Source organism: Littorina saxatilis, linkage group LG2 (assembly GCF_037325665.1).
Source record: "Littorina saxatilis isolate snail1 linkage group LG2, US_GU_Lsax_2.0, whole genome shotgun sequence".
In the NCBI taxonomy this organism is placed as follows: domain Eukaryota; kingdom Metazoa; phylum Mollusca; class Gastropoda; order Littorinimorpha; family Littorinidae; genus Littorina; species Littorina saxatilis.
The window spans coordinates 9,406,956-9,421,262 of record NC_090246.1 but is presented as its reverse complement, the minus strand read 5'-3'; the positions used below and the strand labels follow the sequence as shown (position 1 = coordinate 9,421,262).

Genomic DNA, 14,307 nt, shown 5'->3' with positions numbered 1-14,307 from the left:
TGCCGGCGCTTCTTCTCGCCTGCGCACACGTCTGTCCAATTCATCCCAGAGGTGTTCTATCGGGTTCATGTCTGGCGACATGGATGGCCAGGGAAGCACCTGGACATGGTGGTCGGTGAGGAACTGGGTGGTGAGTCGTGCTGTGTGCGGGCGAGCGTTGTCCTGCTGGAATATGGCATCCTGGTCAGCCAGAAGAGGAAGGGCGTGTGGGCGCAGAATTTCCTCCACGTATCGCTGGGCAGTTATGCGCCCTTGGACGTGCACCAGGGTGCTCCTTCCAGCGGTATTGATCGCCCCCCACACCATGACGCCTCCACCACCATGAACGGGTGCCTCATCCACACAGTTGGGCGCGTAACGTTCGTTTACTCTCCGGTAGACCCTCCTCCGACCATCATGTCGCTGGAGCAGGAAGTAGGACTCGTCGCTGAACCACACGTGTCTCCAGTGATTCCGGACGGTCCAGCGAAGGTGCTGGTTGCCCCACTGCACTCGGTTCTGGCGATGGCGGCGGGTGAGGACAGCTCCTCTGTGAGGTCTGCGAGCTCTCAAACCAGCTTCATGCAGGCGGTTCCGCACGGTCTGGTCCGATAATCGGTGTGGCCCGGGGAGAGCCTGGACAGAAGATGAGGCCGACAGGAAACGATTCCGGAGGTGGCGGAGCCGTATGAAGCGGTCGTGAGCAGCAGTTGTCGCCCTTGGTCTTCCCGCTCGTGGCAAGTCAGCAACGGAGCCAGTGGCTTGAAACCTGACCCACAGTCTACTGATGGTGCTCTGGGACACGTGGAAGTGCCTGGCGATTGCACTTTCACTTTGGCCTGCTTGTAAACGACCCAATGCAATTTGGCGGTCTTCTCTGCTCAATCGGGCCATCTTTCGTCGCTGAATTGTCGTCTGATTTCTTTGTGGCGAACAATCCGCTTTTATGGGTTTTGGAAGACATGGTGAGAGCTCAATATTCCCCGAGTTTCACGAGATTACACTGAAGCATGACGAGTGGTCATGCCAAATGAGCAATTTTGACATTGTAGCCACTGATAACGCATGCGTCACGTGCAGAGCTCACTTGTGGCAATGGACGAAAGGTCGACGACCAGATAAACATTTTCTGCAGTTTGGTGGATATCCTTGTAGCCATATAACTAAATTAACCAAATATTACAAGCTATGCGTTTCTTTTTTTGAACAGTATAAATTGCATAAAATAAAAATAAAAAAATAAATCCCTGCGCTTAGAACTGTACCCACGGAATACGCGCGATATAAGCCTCATATTGATTGATTGATTGATCTAGTGGATATCTTCCAAGTTCACCAAATATCATAGCATTTGGAGTTGATTTTTTTATGTGATGGGGTGGAAGGAAGAGGATAATATTCGATTGTAGACTCTTGATGTAGTAGTTGGGTGAATGTAGTCACCTAGTAAAAGTAAACCCCAAAGTTCAGGAATACACCATGTGGGTGCCTCTTTAGTGTCTTGCACTGAACGAACATCACTTGCTCTCGTAATGGACTTTCACTCACATGTAGAGAATGATAGACAAGAGTTCACGGGCACAGACCGACGAGTCACTTGATGCAACATGAAACTCTGGAAAACCATGTCTGTCGATTCACATTTCTCTTTATTTTCTATTCTTCTCTTCTCCTCACCAACCCAGCTCCCAGCCCGAAGACCGGGAGGCCACACCAATAGTACAATGCAATCTACATCAGTATGTCTCCATGATAACAAAGTACAAAACGAGTACGTCCTCTCTCTCCGAGATAGTTCTCCGTTCTCTCCCAAAATCTCAAATGCTATCATGTAAATGGGGATGGGTGGCGTCAAAAGCCACCAATCAAGAGTTAGCTAACAAAACTGACATCATTTCTCATTTGGTCAGTAAAGACAAGGAAAGGGGGGGGGGAGAGACTAAAACCTCCAAGCCACCTGGCATCTTCTATGATCTACCCTGTCAAAAGAAATGACACCCACTTGACAAAACGCCGAGTCCAACTCGGGTAGACAGGCTGGCGGCATATTGCATAACGACCACCTGGGGCCCAAGGTACCCCGGCGTCTCTCTGGGAGGGCGGCTTGACGTCAAAGGAAAACATATTACGTTCCCTAGTGGGCACAGCCGACTGAGCGAGTTTACGACCTCCAGGTGTCTGAGCATATACAAATTTAACTTACACAAGACAGGAATGACATAAAATCATTATAACGAATTAGTAGCCAGTTTAGCACTTGGCTACATTTAGTTTGAAAACAATTTTATAAAAACGCAATTGAAGTTTAGTAGCAAGTTCACAAGAACCAAAACCCCATACTTCACATCCGTACAGTAAAGTTGGAGCAATAATTTTATCGAACAGGTCAACTTGTATGTCCACAGGCAGTGACAATTGTCTACAGGTACGCAAAAGAACAAACATTGCCCTTGAGGCACGATCATATAGATTCTTCTGTGCGACTATAACACGTATAATGACAGAATGATGCCAGCAATACTTTCTTCGCATCAATTGCTTAACAGAGAGGCGAAGTCATGTTTAATAATGTAAATATGCATTGTTGGAACAATAATAATGCTTTGGTTGCAAAACGATATGAAATCCTTTCAGATAGCAGATCGACGTCAGTTCGCTGTTGATACAGTTTACCCCCCCCCCCCCCCCCCCCCCCGCGGCCCAAAACCCATTTAATCCCCCTCCTACTCACCACCACAAAGTTAAAGCTTCCCGTTTTTTAGACCCTGTTTTCTGAGACTTTCTGATCACAAACTCTGTACAATTACCCTGATTTCTGAGACTTTCTGATCACAAACTCTGTACAATTACCCTGATTTCTGAGACTTTCTGATCACAAACTCTGTACAATTACCCTGATTTCTGAGACTTTCTGACCACAAACTCTGTACAATTACCCTGATTTCTGAGACTTTCTGATCACAAACTCTGTACAATTACCCTGATTTCTGAGATTTTCTTATCACAAACTCTGTACAATTACCCTGATTTCTGAGACTTTCTGATCACAAACTCTGTACAATTACCCTGATTTCTGAGACTTTCTGATCACAAACTCTGTATAATTACCCTGATTTCTGAGACTTTTTGATCACAAACTCTGTACAATTACCCTGATTTCTGAGACTTTCTGATCACAAACTCTGTACAATTACCCTGATTTCTGAGACTTTCTGATCACTAACTCTGTACAATTACCCTGATTTCTGAGACTTTCTGATCACAAACTCTGTACAATTACTCTGATTTCTGAGACTTTCTGATCACAAACTCTGTACAATTACCCTGATTTCTGAGACTCTCTGATCACAAACTCTGTACAATTACCCTGATTTATGAGACTTTCTGATCACAAACTCTGTACAATTACCCTGATTTCTGAGACTTTCTGATCACAAACTCTGTACAATTACCCTGATTTCTGAGACTTTCTGATCACAAACTCTGTACAATTACCCTGATTTCTGAGACTTTCTGATCACAAACTCTGTACAATTACCCTGATTTCTGAGACTTTCTGATCACAAACTCTGTACAATTACCCTGATTTCTGAGACTTTCTGATCACAAACTCTGTACAATTACCCTGATTTCTGAGACTTTCTGATCAAAAACTCTGTACAATTACCCTGATTTCTGAGACTTTCTTATCACAAACTCTGTACAATTACCCTGATTTCTGAGACTCTCTGATCACAAACTCTGTACAATTACCCTGATTTCTGAGACTTTCTGACCACAAACTCTGTACAATTACCCTGATTTCTGAGACTTTCTGATCACAAACTCTGTACAATTACCCTGATTTCTGAGACTTTCTGATCACAAACTCTGTACAATTACCCTGATTTCTGAGACTTTCTGATCACAAACTCTGTACAATTACCCTGATTTCTGAGACTTTCTGATCACAAACTCTGTACAATTACCCTGATTTCTGATCACAAACTCTGTACAATTACCCTGTTGTTAAGACTCTCTCTTATCTAAGACCTGACATGATTTTCACAGAATTGTGTTGGTATAATCTGGGGGTTCTACTGCAATATTATATCCTTGAAAGTCATTCTGCTTTTCTTTCTGTCTTGTAACACGAATATTAACAGATTTATCTCAGTGTGACTTTCTTTACGCACATTGTTAAAAGGCAGGTAAAAAAAAACGTAATGTGATAAACCTTCTTCTTCTTCTTCGTTCATGGGCTGAAACTCCCACGTTCACTTGAATGAGTGGGTTTTTACGTGTATGACCGTTTTTACCCCGCCATGCAGACAGCATACGCCGATTTCGGGGGATATCGATAATGTGATATAGCGAAATTAAAGCGTTTCATGTTGTTGATAAGTGTTGGTCTTCTGTGGTTACTAGGCCTATTATTCAATACTTGCATTGTTGACCAAAATATAAAACGCGTTTTGTAAAGGGTTAGGAGAGTTTCGGAAAAAGTGGGGAATTACATTGACCTAAGCGCTCCAGGGGTTTGTTTGTTTGTTTGTTTGTTTGCTTAACGCCCAGCCGACCACGAAGGGCCATATCAGGGCGGTGCTGCTTTGACATATAACGTGCGCCACACACAAGACAGAAGTCGCAGCACAGGCTTCATGTCTCACCCAGTCACATTATTCTGACACCGGACCAACCAGTCCTAGCACTAACCCCATAATGCCAGACGCCCGGCGGAGCAGCCACTATAGATTGCCAATTTTAATGTCTTAGGTATGACCCGGCCGGGGTTCGAACCCACGACCTCCCGATCACGGGGCGGACGCCTTACCACTAGGCCAACCGTGCCGGTCCCTCCAGGGGTTATGTGTTGACGAGGAATGTGATTTCCGAAAGCATAAATATGAACCTTATTGTCGTCGGACCCACTACAATTCTACTAATATTGGGGGTCCAGGGACCCTCTATGCTGAGCGTCCGTTTGGAGCCCTGAGAGGCTAGACCTGAAACACAAATAAATGAATGAATCTATATATATATACGACTAGTGTCTGTCTGTCTGTTCCCGATGCACGGCCAAAGTTCTCGGTGGATCTTTTTTCAAATTTGGACACCGTATTCAGCTACACCCCGGACACAACCTCATCGATGAGATATTTCAACACGTGCTCTCAGCGCGCAGCGCTGTGCGCGCTGAACCGATTTTTTTGTTTTTTGTCGGGATCCACTACCAGTAACTCTTCCTTATCTTCTCCAGTGTTTTCAGCCGCGATTATCTCCCTTCCTCCGTGTGGCAAAGCCGGGTCCCAGGCGCAGCCTGGTATTCGGCTCTACTTCTTCCCGGCGAAGCCGGTACCCGGCGAAACGGGTAATCATCTAGTAAATAAATAAATGAATAAATAAATAAATAAAATGAATATATTTTTTGAATAAATTAGAACAATAAAGAATTAAATAAACTTTCATGTTTGAGTAGTTCCATCTTATGCCAAACAAAAATATAAGTTGGTTTAGGTTAACCCGACCGACCCTGTTTATTCCCGCCAACCCTAAAACAAAATGGAAAAAAATAAAAACCTCTGGCACATTATGCGAACCATACCGAGAAAAAAAATTAAATTAATTTTTTTTTAAAAGCCGACCTACCGACCCTACTTTTTTTGGTCATGTTACCCTAATCGCAAAACCTACATTTTGTGTGGCTTTACAATACACTGACACACACACACACACACACACACACACACACACACACACAAACACACACACACACACACACACACACACATATATATATATATACATACATACATACATACATACATACACACACACACATACACACACACACACACACACACACACACACACACACACACACACAAACACACACACACACAAACACACACACACACAAACACACGTGTGTGTCTGTCTCTCTTTCTCTGGCTGTATGTATCTGTCTCTCTCTGTCTCTCTGTTAGCGAGCCTTCTCGTGTATTGTTAACAGGTGAATACTAATGTAACCTAGATACAACAGGACAACTGGCACGGGCCGAGTCGTGTGTTTGCATGATGAATTAGTAAATGTGTTATGGTAATACGACTGACAGCTAGCTGTGATGTGACCTACATCTCCAAACCATTGGCGCCTCTGTGTGTGTGTGTGTGGGGGGGGGTTGTTTGTGTGTGTGAGGTGGGGAGTGTGTGTGTGTGTGTGTGCGTGTGTATGTGTGTGCGTGTGTGTGTGTACGTGTGTACGTGTGTATGTGTGTGTGTGTGTGTGTGTGTGTGTGTGTGTGTGTGTGTGTGTGTGATCGTGTATGTGTGTGTGTTCAGACTTACACTCACACACGCAGGATAAACATGACAAACATCCAATCATAACAGTGATTAAATTACATATTCTTACTCCAATTCTTATGAATGCATTGACTTCAGTCTCACATGCTAGATGTCGAAAAAACCACTCAAATTACCTGCCCTTAGTAGGGTGGTAACCAAGCTAAAAGCGACGCCATAGCCGTTGCTATGGCCTGACCTTGCTCAGTTACCCATAACACCCTGCGCACCACGTGAGCGCCAGCATCCGTAATAATCATTCTCGACTTTTGACAACACACGGTGGACGTGTCGATTTTTGTCACTCACTTTTGGCCTTCGTATGCCGGCTCGTCCGTGAGATTAGCTGGTGCTGGTGGGTCTACCTGTCCATCTACCTTTTGGTGAGATCTTTCCTTTTTCTTTGTTTGATAGCTTTGTGTTGAACAGGCACGCAGAAGTTTTTCGTTCTGGGTGACTGTTTTTCGCCGGTCTTAAAATGGCCGACCAGAAAGCTAAACTTGGCGCGAGACTGGAAGGTGACAAGGCTCTTAGCCCGGTTAAGAAAACTAAACCTAAGAGTAAGCCAAAGAACTTTGATTTGCCTATTATGCGGGTCGTAGATCCGTCAAACAGCACTTCTTTTGATGTTCCTATCCCTCCGAGGGCGGGTTCAGTTCTTTCACAGCTCGCTTCCCCTGTTGGGGTTAATCAGCCGGGGCCTTCAGCCTTTAGGCTCCTTATAGACTGTATTGTTGGATCGTCGTCGGTGTCGACTGATGGGGGGGGGGGGGTGGCCGTGTGGCTATTCTTTCCCCTTTCTCTGCGTAAGAGGAATCAGTCAATGTCCTCCTTTTGGGGGGGACTTAACGATGTTTTGTGTCTTTATTCTCAGCTGTTTCAGGCGCGATCGGCGGTTCCCGCCCTCTCGTTCGTCAGCTTCGCACTGTGGTCTAGTGCAAATGACCTGTTCGGTTCAGCCTGTTTTTTGCCTCTGGTGGCTCTGGGCTGTTCACGAGCACCCTCTCCTTTTAGGAGGGGGGGCCTGCTCCCTGCCTGCGTCTAATCACTCTGATTACCTCCGGTACTTCACAGTGTGTTACGCAGCCCCCCGCCAATGGGGGGGGGGGGGGGGGTAGGGGGGGCGCTCCTGCTTCGCACCGTGGTCTGGTGCAAATGGCCGGTTCGGTTCAGTCCTTTCTGCCTCTGGTAGACTGGGTTGTTCGCGAGCACTCTTTCCGTAGGGAGAGGGGGCCTGCTCCCCGCCTGCTTTGGCCGCTCGGCTTGCTTTCAGCACAGCTGGGTCGGTCATGCAGCCCCCTTACCGTGAGGAAGGGAGGGGGGCACGGTAAGTCACGGCCTGGGCTTGTCCCCACTCTGCCTCTTTGCGGGCAGGGGGCTGTGTTAGCTTCCCACCCTTTCCCGCCCTCCGGGCGCGTTCGGGTGGGGGTGGTATCAGTGACTCACTCTTTCCCGCCCACCGGGCAGGATCGGGTGGGGGCTGGAGCAGCGTTCCACCCTTTCCCTCCCTCTGGGTTGGATTGGGTGGGCGCTGTTGGACTGTCTTCACAGTCTGTGCCTCTATTAGGCACAGAAAGTACTGTTTCTAGTTGGACAAAAAAGCAAAAGTCACAAATCCAATTGCATTATGTACGGATCAACGGCACAAACACAATATGTAAAAAGGAGAAAAAAGGAAGGTACGCGAGGTAGAAAAAAATCGATTTAAAGTTTACCGTTTTTGAAAGTTTGCTGACTTTTGGCATATTCCGCCTGCCGTACGTTACGCTTTGCTGCCAGCCACACATTTTCTGCGCGAGCTGATAACACACAATGGACGCTGCAGATCTCGGTGAGTGAAAATCCTGTGTTACAGTCTCTTCATGATATAAAATTGCATTGCTATGAGTTGTGTTCTGTCTAGCGTGTTATAAAAGTACGTTGCAGGCAAGCTATGTGTCATTTTATGAGTAATTTCACTCAATTTCTGTGAAAAACGAGTCACAATGTATGGTTGGCTAACGGAGTCAGATCCACCGGCAACCTATTCAGAGAATCATTCCATTTGTGACTCATGTCGAACTTAGTGTGTGTGACGCGTGCGCGCGCGTGAGTGTTAGTTGGTGTGTGTCTGTGTGTGTGTCTGTGTGTTCAGTATATGTGCACCTGTCCCTCTCTGTCCATGTGAGTTTGTTTTTTACATTTAGTCAAGTTTTGACTAAATGTTTTAACAAAGAGGGGGAATCGAGACGAGGGTCGTGGTGGATGTGTGTCTGTGTGTGTGTGCGTGTGTGTGTAGAGCGATTCAGAGTAAACTACTGGACCGATCTTTATGAAATTTTACATGAGAGATCCTGGGTATGATATCCCCGGACGTTTTTTTCTTTTGTTCGATATATGTCTTTGATGACGTCATATCCGGCTTTTTGTAAAAGTTGAGGCGGCACTGTCACACCCTCATTTTTCAATCAAATTGATTGACATTTTGGCCAAGCAATCTTCGACAAAGGCCGGACTTCGGTATTGCATTTCAGCTTGGTGGCTTAAAAATTAATTAATGACTTTGGTCATTAAAAATCTGAAAATTGTAATAAAAAAGTTTTTTTATAAAACGATCCAAATTTACGTTCATTTTATTTTTCATTATTTTCTGATTCCAAAAACATATAAATATGTTATATTCGGATTAAAAACAAGCTCTCAAAATTAAAAATATAAAAATTATGATCAAAATCAAATTTCCAAAATCGATTTAAAAACAATTTCATCTTATTCCTTGTCGGTTCCTGATTCCAAAAACATATAGATATGATATGTTTGGATTAAAAACACGCTCAGAAAGTTAAAACGAAGAGAGGTACAGAAAAGCGTGCTATGCAGCACAGCGAAACCACTTCCGCGCTAAACAGTCTCGTCAGTTTCACTGCGTTTTGCACGAGCGGCGGACTACGGTCATTGTGAAAAAATGCAGTGCGTTCAGTTTTATTATGTGAGTTCCACATGTAGTAATTTCGCCTTACGCGACTTGTTTATCGTTGTCATCGTTGTTGTTCTCAGCACAGATCTAGATGCTTTTGTTTAGAAGGGGAGTACGAGTAGATGAACCCGCTAGTAAATTTCCGCATTTTTCAGATGAACCTGAGCCAACATGCGTCATCTGTAATAAGCCAATCCAGAACGGACAACAAGCTGTGCACAAGACTGAAAAGGGGGTAAAAGGCCTTAAAAAGCCAGTCAAGTACGTAATGTTTCACTGACGTTCCAAGTAGGCCAGAGACTACATAAGGAGTGTAGGCAAGAGTTCTGCAACGCCAACTCGATAAACCGTGATAATAGAAAACGCACAACAGAGGAATCAGCGAATGTGGCTACCCTACGTTCGAAGCAGCAAAAATTTGACTTTGCGCATGACTGCTTGTTTTGTGGCCAGCCTGCCCTTGAAGATGACGAAAAGAAAGTATTTCCAGATGTTATTTTGTACGTTCCTTTAGTTTTCAGCTTAAACTCCTTCAAGCATGCCAAGAACGAGGTGTAGGGGACAAGTGGGCAGAGATCGTTCGAAGTCGCCTTGAATTTGCACCAGATCTGCATGCAGCTGATGCAGTATATCATAATCAATGTAATGTAAATTTCAGAACAAAGAAAAATGTGCCAATTTCATTTAACTCTCATCCCGATACCCTGGCGAAAGAAACGACGAAAGGACGACCAGAAGATCCAACTCGAACAGAAGCCTTTCTCCGAGTGATTTCCTATCTTGAGGACAATGAAACTGAACAGGTGACTGTAGGCGACCTTTGCAAAAAGATGGGACAATATTGTGATGAACCCTTTTCTGAAAAACACATGAAACGGAAGCTGGATCAGCATTTCGGTAAAACCATCATCATTACCAGCACCAACAACAAGTCCAACATCATAACTTTCCGTGTTACTGCAGCGGACATTTTATACTCATTTTCAAGAACTCCAAAAGATGAGGATGCAACAACTGAGAAGCTGCGAATTGTAGAAGCTGCTGCAAAACTGATCATGTCTGACATCCGGGAGATGAAATCAAACAAAGACAAGTATCCCACAAGAGATGAAATCGGAAACCTTGAACACAATCTTGAGTATCTGCCCGAGTCTGTCAAGCTCTTTCTCCAGACACTTATGCACAGGAAGAAGGAACCACAGCTGAAAATTGCATCGCTGGGACAAGCTTTGGTGCAAGCAACATGTCCAAGGATTGTGATGGCACCTCTTCAGATAGGGCTTGCTGTCCAGCTTCACCATCTGTTTGGTTCAAGGTATTTAGTTGATCACTTGAACAAGCTAGGGTACTGCCTTTCATATTCTGAGGTCAAGATCTTTGAGCAGTGTGCTGCCGTGAATCAAGGCACAGATCTAGCTGGCATGACACCAAATAGCTGCATTCAATTTATAGCAGATAATGTGGATCATAACATCAGAACCTTGGATGGTAGTGGAACTTTTCATGGAATGGGAATTATTGCAGCAGCAACTCCGGGAGCCAGATCTTTCAAACCAGTTCCGCGAAACCCGGATGTGACTGCTGTAAGTACCATAAAGGCAGGTCATATTCCAGTGCAATACTACAAAGCTGTGTCATCTGATTTGTCATTTAAATACAGCGAACTGCGAGACATGTCGGTGGAGGATGCCACTTGGAAACTGGACCTGCTGTGGAAGCTGTCATGGCCTCTGCGCTCCCCCAGACCTGGATGGTCTGGAATGATGCAGTCTGTCTCAAATGGCCTCTATCCCGGCAAGAGCACTGTGACTTTCCTTCCGATGATCGACATGGATCCCACAAACCTGAGCTGCATCTTTTCCACTCTGCAATTCGTGTCATCCTTGTCCTTGGCAGCACGTTCTGATGTGACACCCGTGCTCACTTTTGACCAACAAAGTCCTCTTCGTTCCATTGTTCTGCGCCTCGGGGGCTTCCACACAGAGATGAGCTTCCTGGGTTGTATAAAGTCCGCAAGATGATGTGCTACTAAGAATATGCTTAAAGTTCGTGTGCCGAGTTGGTCATTAGAGTTACACAGCTTAACTTTATTATCTGTTCACGGCATTCAGGACTTGCGTGAGCAAATACTGTGAACGCATCTATTATTATTGCAAATCGGTTTGTTCCATGTGAAATATCTCACAAAACCCTACAAAATGACATGTTACATGACCATATTTGGGTTTTTTACAAGAATTTTAACTTTTCCGGTAATGCTGTGACGTCATAACCGTCCAAATGACCCACTTGCGCAACCCGCAGCAACCTCCTTTTTAACTATAATGTTTATGTGCCTATTTTCGACCTTTTCATAAAGAAAACAAGACTTTTGCAATTTTGTCCAACCTTCCCTTTTTTCAGACATAACTTTCTGTGCCTATATTGTCCTGGCCCGACAATCGTTCTCCTCCCCTATCGGGGTGGGGGGGGGGGGGGCGGTGGGCTATAGGACTACGGCAGGGGGACGGGTGGGGGTCGGCCGTTTTCGGTTCGTCTCTCTTCATCGCTCTTACTGCTGTGACGAGCCACCCCCCTCCCCATCTGGGGCATGGCGTGGCTCAGGCCTTTCTACACAGTGGGGGTGCTATGTACGGCCTTTCCAGGCTATGTTACATACTCCTTCTCCGCTTCATTTGGGGCAGGTGGCTGTGTTAGCTGCCCGCGCTTGTCGCGCGTAGCGGTCGGGGAACAATGAGCTTGACTCTCCTTTGTTCTCTGCAGGGTGTCTCGTACAGCGGCCGGGGAACAATTAGGCAATAGCCACCGCCATTTGACATGTTGAGGTTGTAAGTAAACATTTTTCTCATGTTTTGTGATTGAATGGAAACCGAATCGCGAAGCGATGAGGTTTTCATTCCAATCACAAAACATGAGAAAAATGTTTACTTACAACCGAAACATGTCAAATGGCGGTGGCTATTTCCATTCTACTTTACTCACCAACAGTGGAACTCGATCTTGCTGAATGACACACTGGGAAAAACGTTCCTTTCCATAAAAATGTCATTGCTTTCGTCGACTATTTACCTCACGTACCTTTTTTCCACACTGCGCAGCTGATTCATTGACATTGAGGCTATCCTGAATATGTTACACAGCGAGAACTGACACTATTGTTAAGAATAGGAACTGAAGTATTTGTTTTTCATTTCTAAACTTTGTTGGTCATGATCACGTTCCAAAAATATTCATGTCGCCAAACGAACAGGACGTGACGTCGATTTGCCTTTTCATTCACTACAATACTCTTCCGGTCTCGGCTACAGGTATTTGTTTTGTTTCTGTTTCAGTGAAGCAAGTAAAAAACAAAAAAGTGTTTGCGCATGTCTGTTTGTTTATCGAGACCATTATGACGTATCTATTTGTCGTCTGCGAATTTAGCACACAGAGAGATAGAGAAAGTGAGAGATGAGGCAGCGTTCGCAAACTGAACAGATGCAAAGACGCTGCGTTTGCAACGTAAAATAATACAAAAGATATTGTTTTCCATGTTTATTGGATCATTCAAAGTCAACGCCATGAACATGAAGAAATTGGAGCAGATTCGTTCAGACAGTCGCATCAACAACAGAAATTATGTGGGCTTGAAAAGCAACAAAAAAACAAAAACAAAAAAAAAACCAACGAAAACAAACCCCAACAACTGAGGAAGCTCTGTGGGGAAAAAACACCTACACATACAACGCCAACCCTGAGCCAGTCAGGAGAACAACTATTTCGGAATTCTGGGATTATATCATCATCATGTGCTGTGGTAGTGGACATTCACCACGCTGTTGGTAATGTTCATCATGGGGATGCCGATGTTGGTGAAATTAGAAACGGAGGACGGAGGGACATGCACGCAACTGGAAGATGCACATGCGGTAAGACCTGCTTTGTTTTGTGGGTGTTTTGGTGTAGGGGGAGAAATCCCGCAACCGGCCTCGCTCTGTTCGACATTCGCGTTCTGGAGAAAGGAGGAATATGCGCGTTTCCGACTGTCAGTGCTGTCCGTATTGTAGGACCGCAGAGACCCTTCATTTTTGTGATCGGTGATGCGCATGATCTCTCTCGCCTCCACGCCATTGTCTGCCAGAACTGAGACGGTGGTGGCACGAACAGAATGGTTGGTGTAGCGTTCACTCAGCCCCAACCGTTCACTGATTCTGGGCATCATGACGGCCAGTGTGTTGTGACCACGCACACTTTTGAGATACCAAACGTCCTGTGTTGGGTTGAACTTTCTCCCCGTTCTTGGTTTCTGATACAGAACGTCATTTTCTTTGTTTCTTTTTTCCAAGAGCAGACGGAAAGACTTCAGGGGACAGGTGGCAGTGCCGTTGGCATACATTCTCTTTTTCGTTTTATAGTTAGTGTCACTCATCTTCCCTGGGTGATTTTTTGTGCACTCGGCATGCTTAAGGTATGCGTATTCCTTTCCCATGTCGTCCGTCTTGATGGCGAAGGAAGAGGCTTTGAGAGACCGCGTGTTTTCCATGCCTCTCCGTGCGAAATGCAGCTGGAGATCAAACCAAACCTTTTCCTGAAGCTGTGTGGGATCATTCAGGTCAAAGGCGTGGTCTGACCTCAGCTTTGTCAAGTCGGTTTCGGCTATGTTTGGATAATGTTTGGTCTCATCGCAGCCCTCTTCCTTTGCCTTCTTCAGCACCCCACAAAACATCTTGTTACTTGTGCTGAAGGCACTGTCCTTCATTATACAGATATTTCGCAGGAATGGTGGGTTGGTCAAGTGCCGATTGATGCTGGCTCTGACTCCGGCCATTGTGCTCTTTGAGTACCGTTTCTCTGTCCCGCTCCGCATTTCTGGATAGAAGCGCCGAAGGTATTCATTGAGATCATTGGGCGACAGCTCCTCGAACGCTGGGTCCAATTTCTCCTTTTCCAGCCATTCTGTGTAACAGAGAAAACCCAAAAAGGTGTTGTTGTTTTTCTTCTCAATGTTTCTAAACATGTCTGCTCTTTGATGGTAAAACCCAAGAAAGTCTAATATTGGCTGTGTGTGA

The 14,307-nt window shown here is 45.2% G+C and overlaps 1 protein-coding gene and 1 pseudogene across 1 annotated transcript in view; one reads left to right on the top strand and one right to left on the bottom strand.

The window, feature by feature from the left end:
- The window catches only part of LOC138958160 (sodium-coupled monocarboxylate transporter 1 pseudogene), a 45,597-nt pseudogene that overhangs the window by 13,678 nt on the left and 17,612 nt on the right, over nt 1-14,307 (top strand).
- The window catches only part of LOC138957107 (uncharacterized), a 2,268-nt gene continuing 1,004 nt past the window's right edge, over nt 13,044-14,307 (bottom strand). The window contains exon 2 of the mRNA XM_070328278.1: nt 13,044-14,194. Coding sequence (XP_070184379.1) covers nt 13,044-14,194 — 1,151 coding nt within the window. The remainder of the gene's footprint in view (nt 14,195-14,307) is intronic.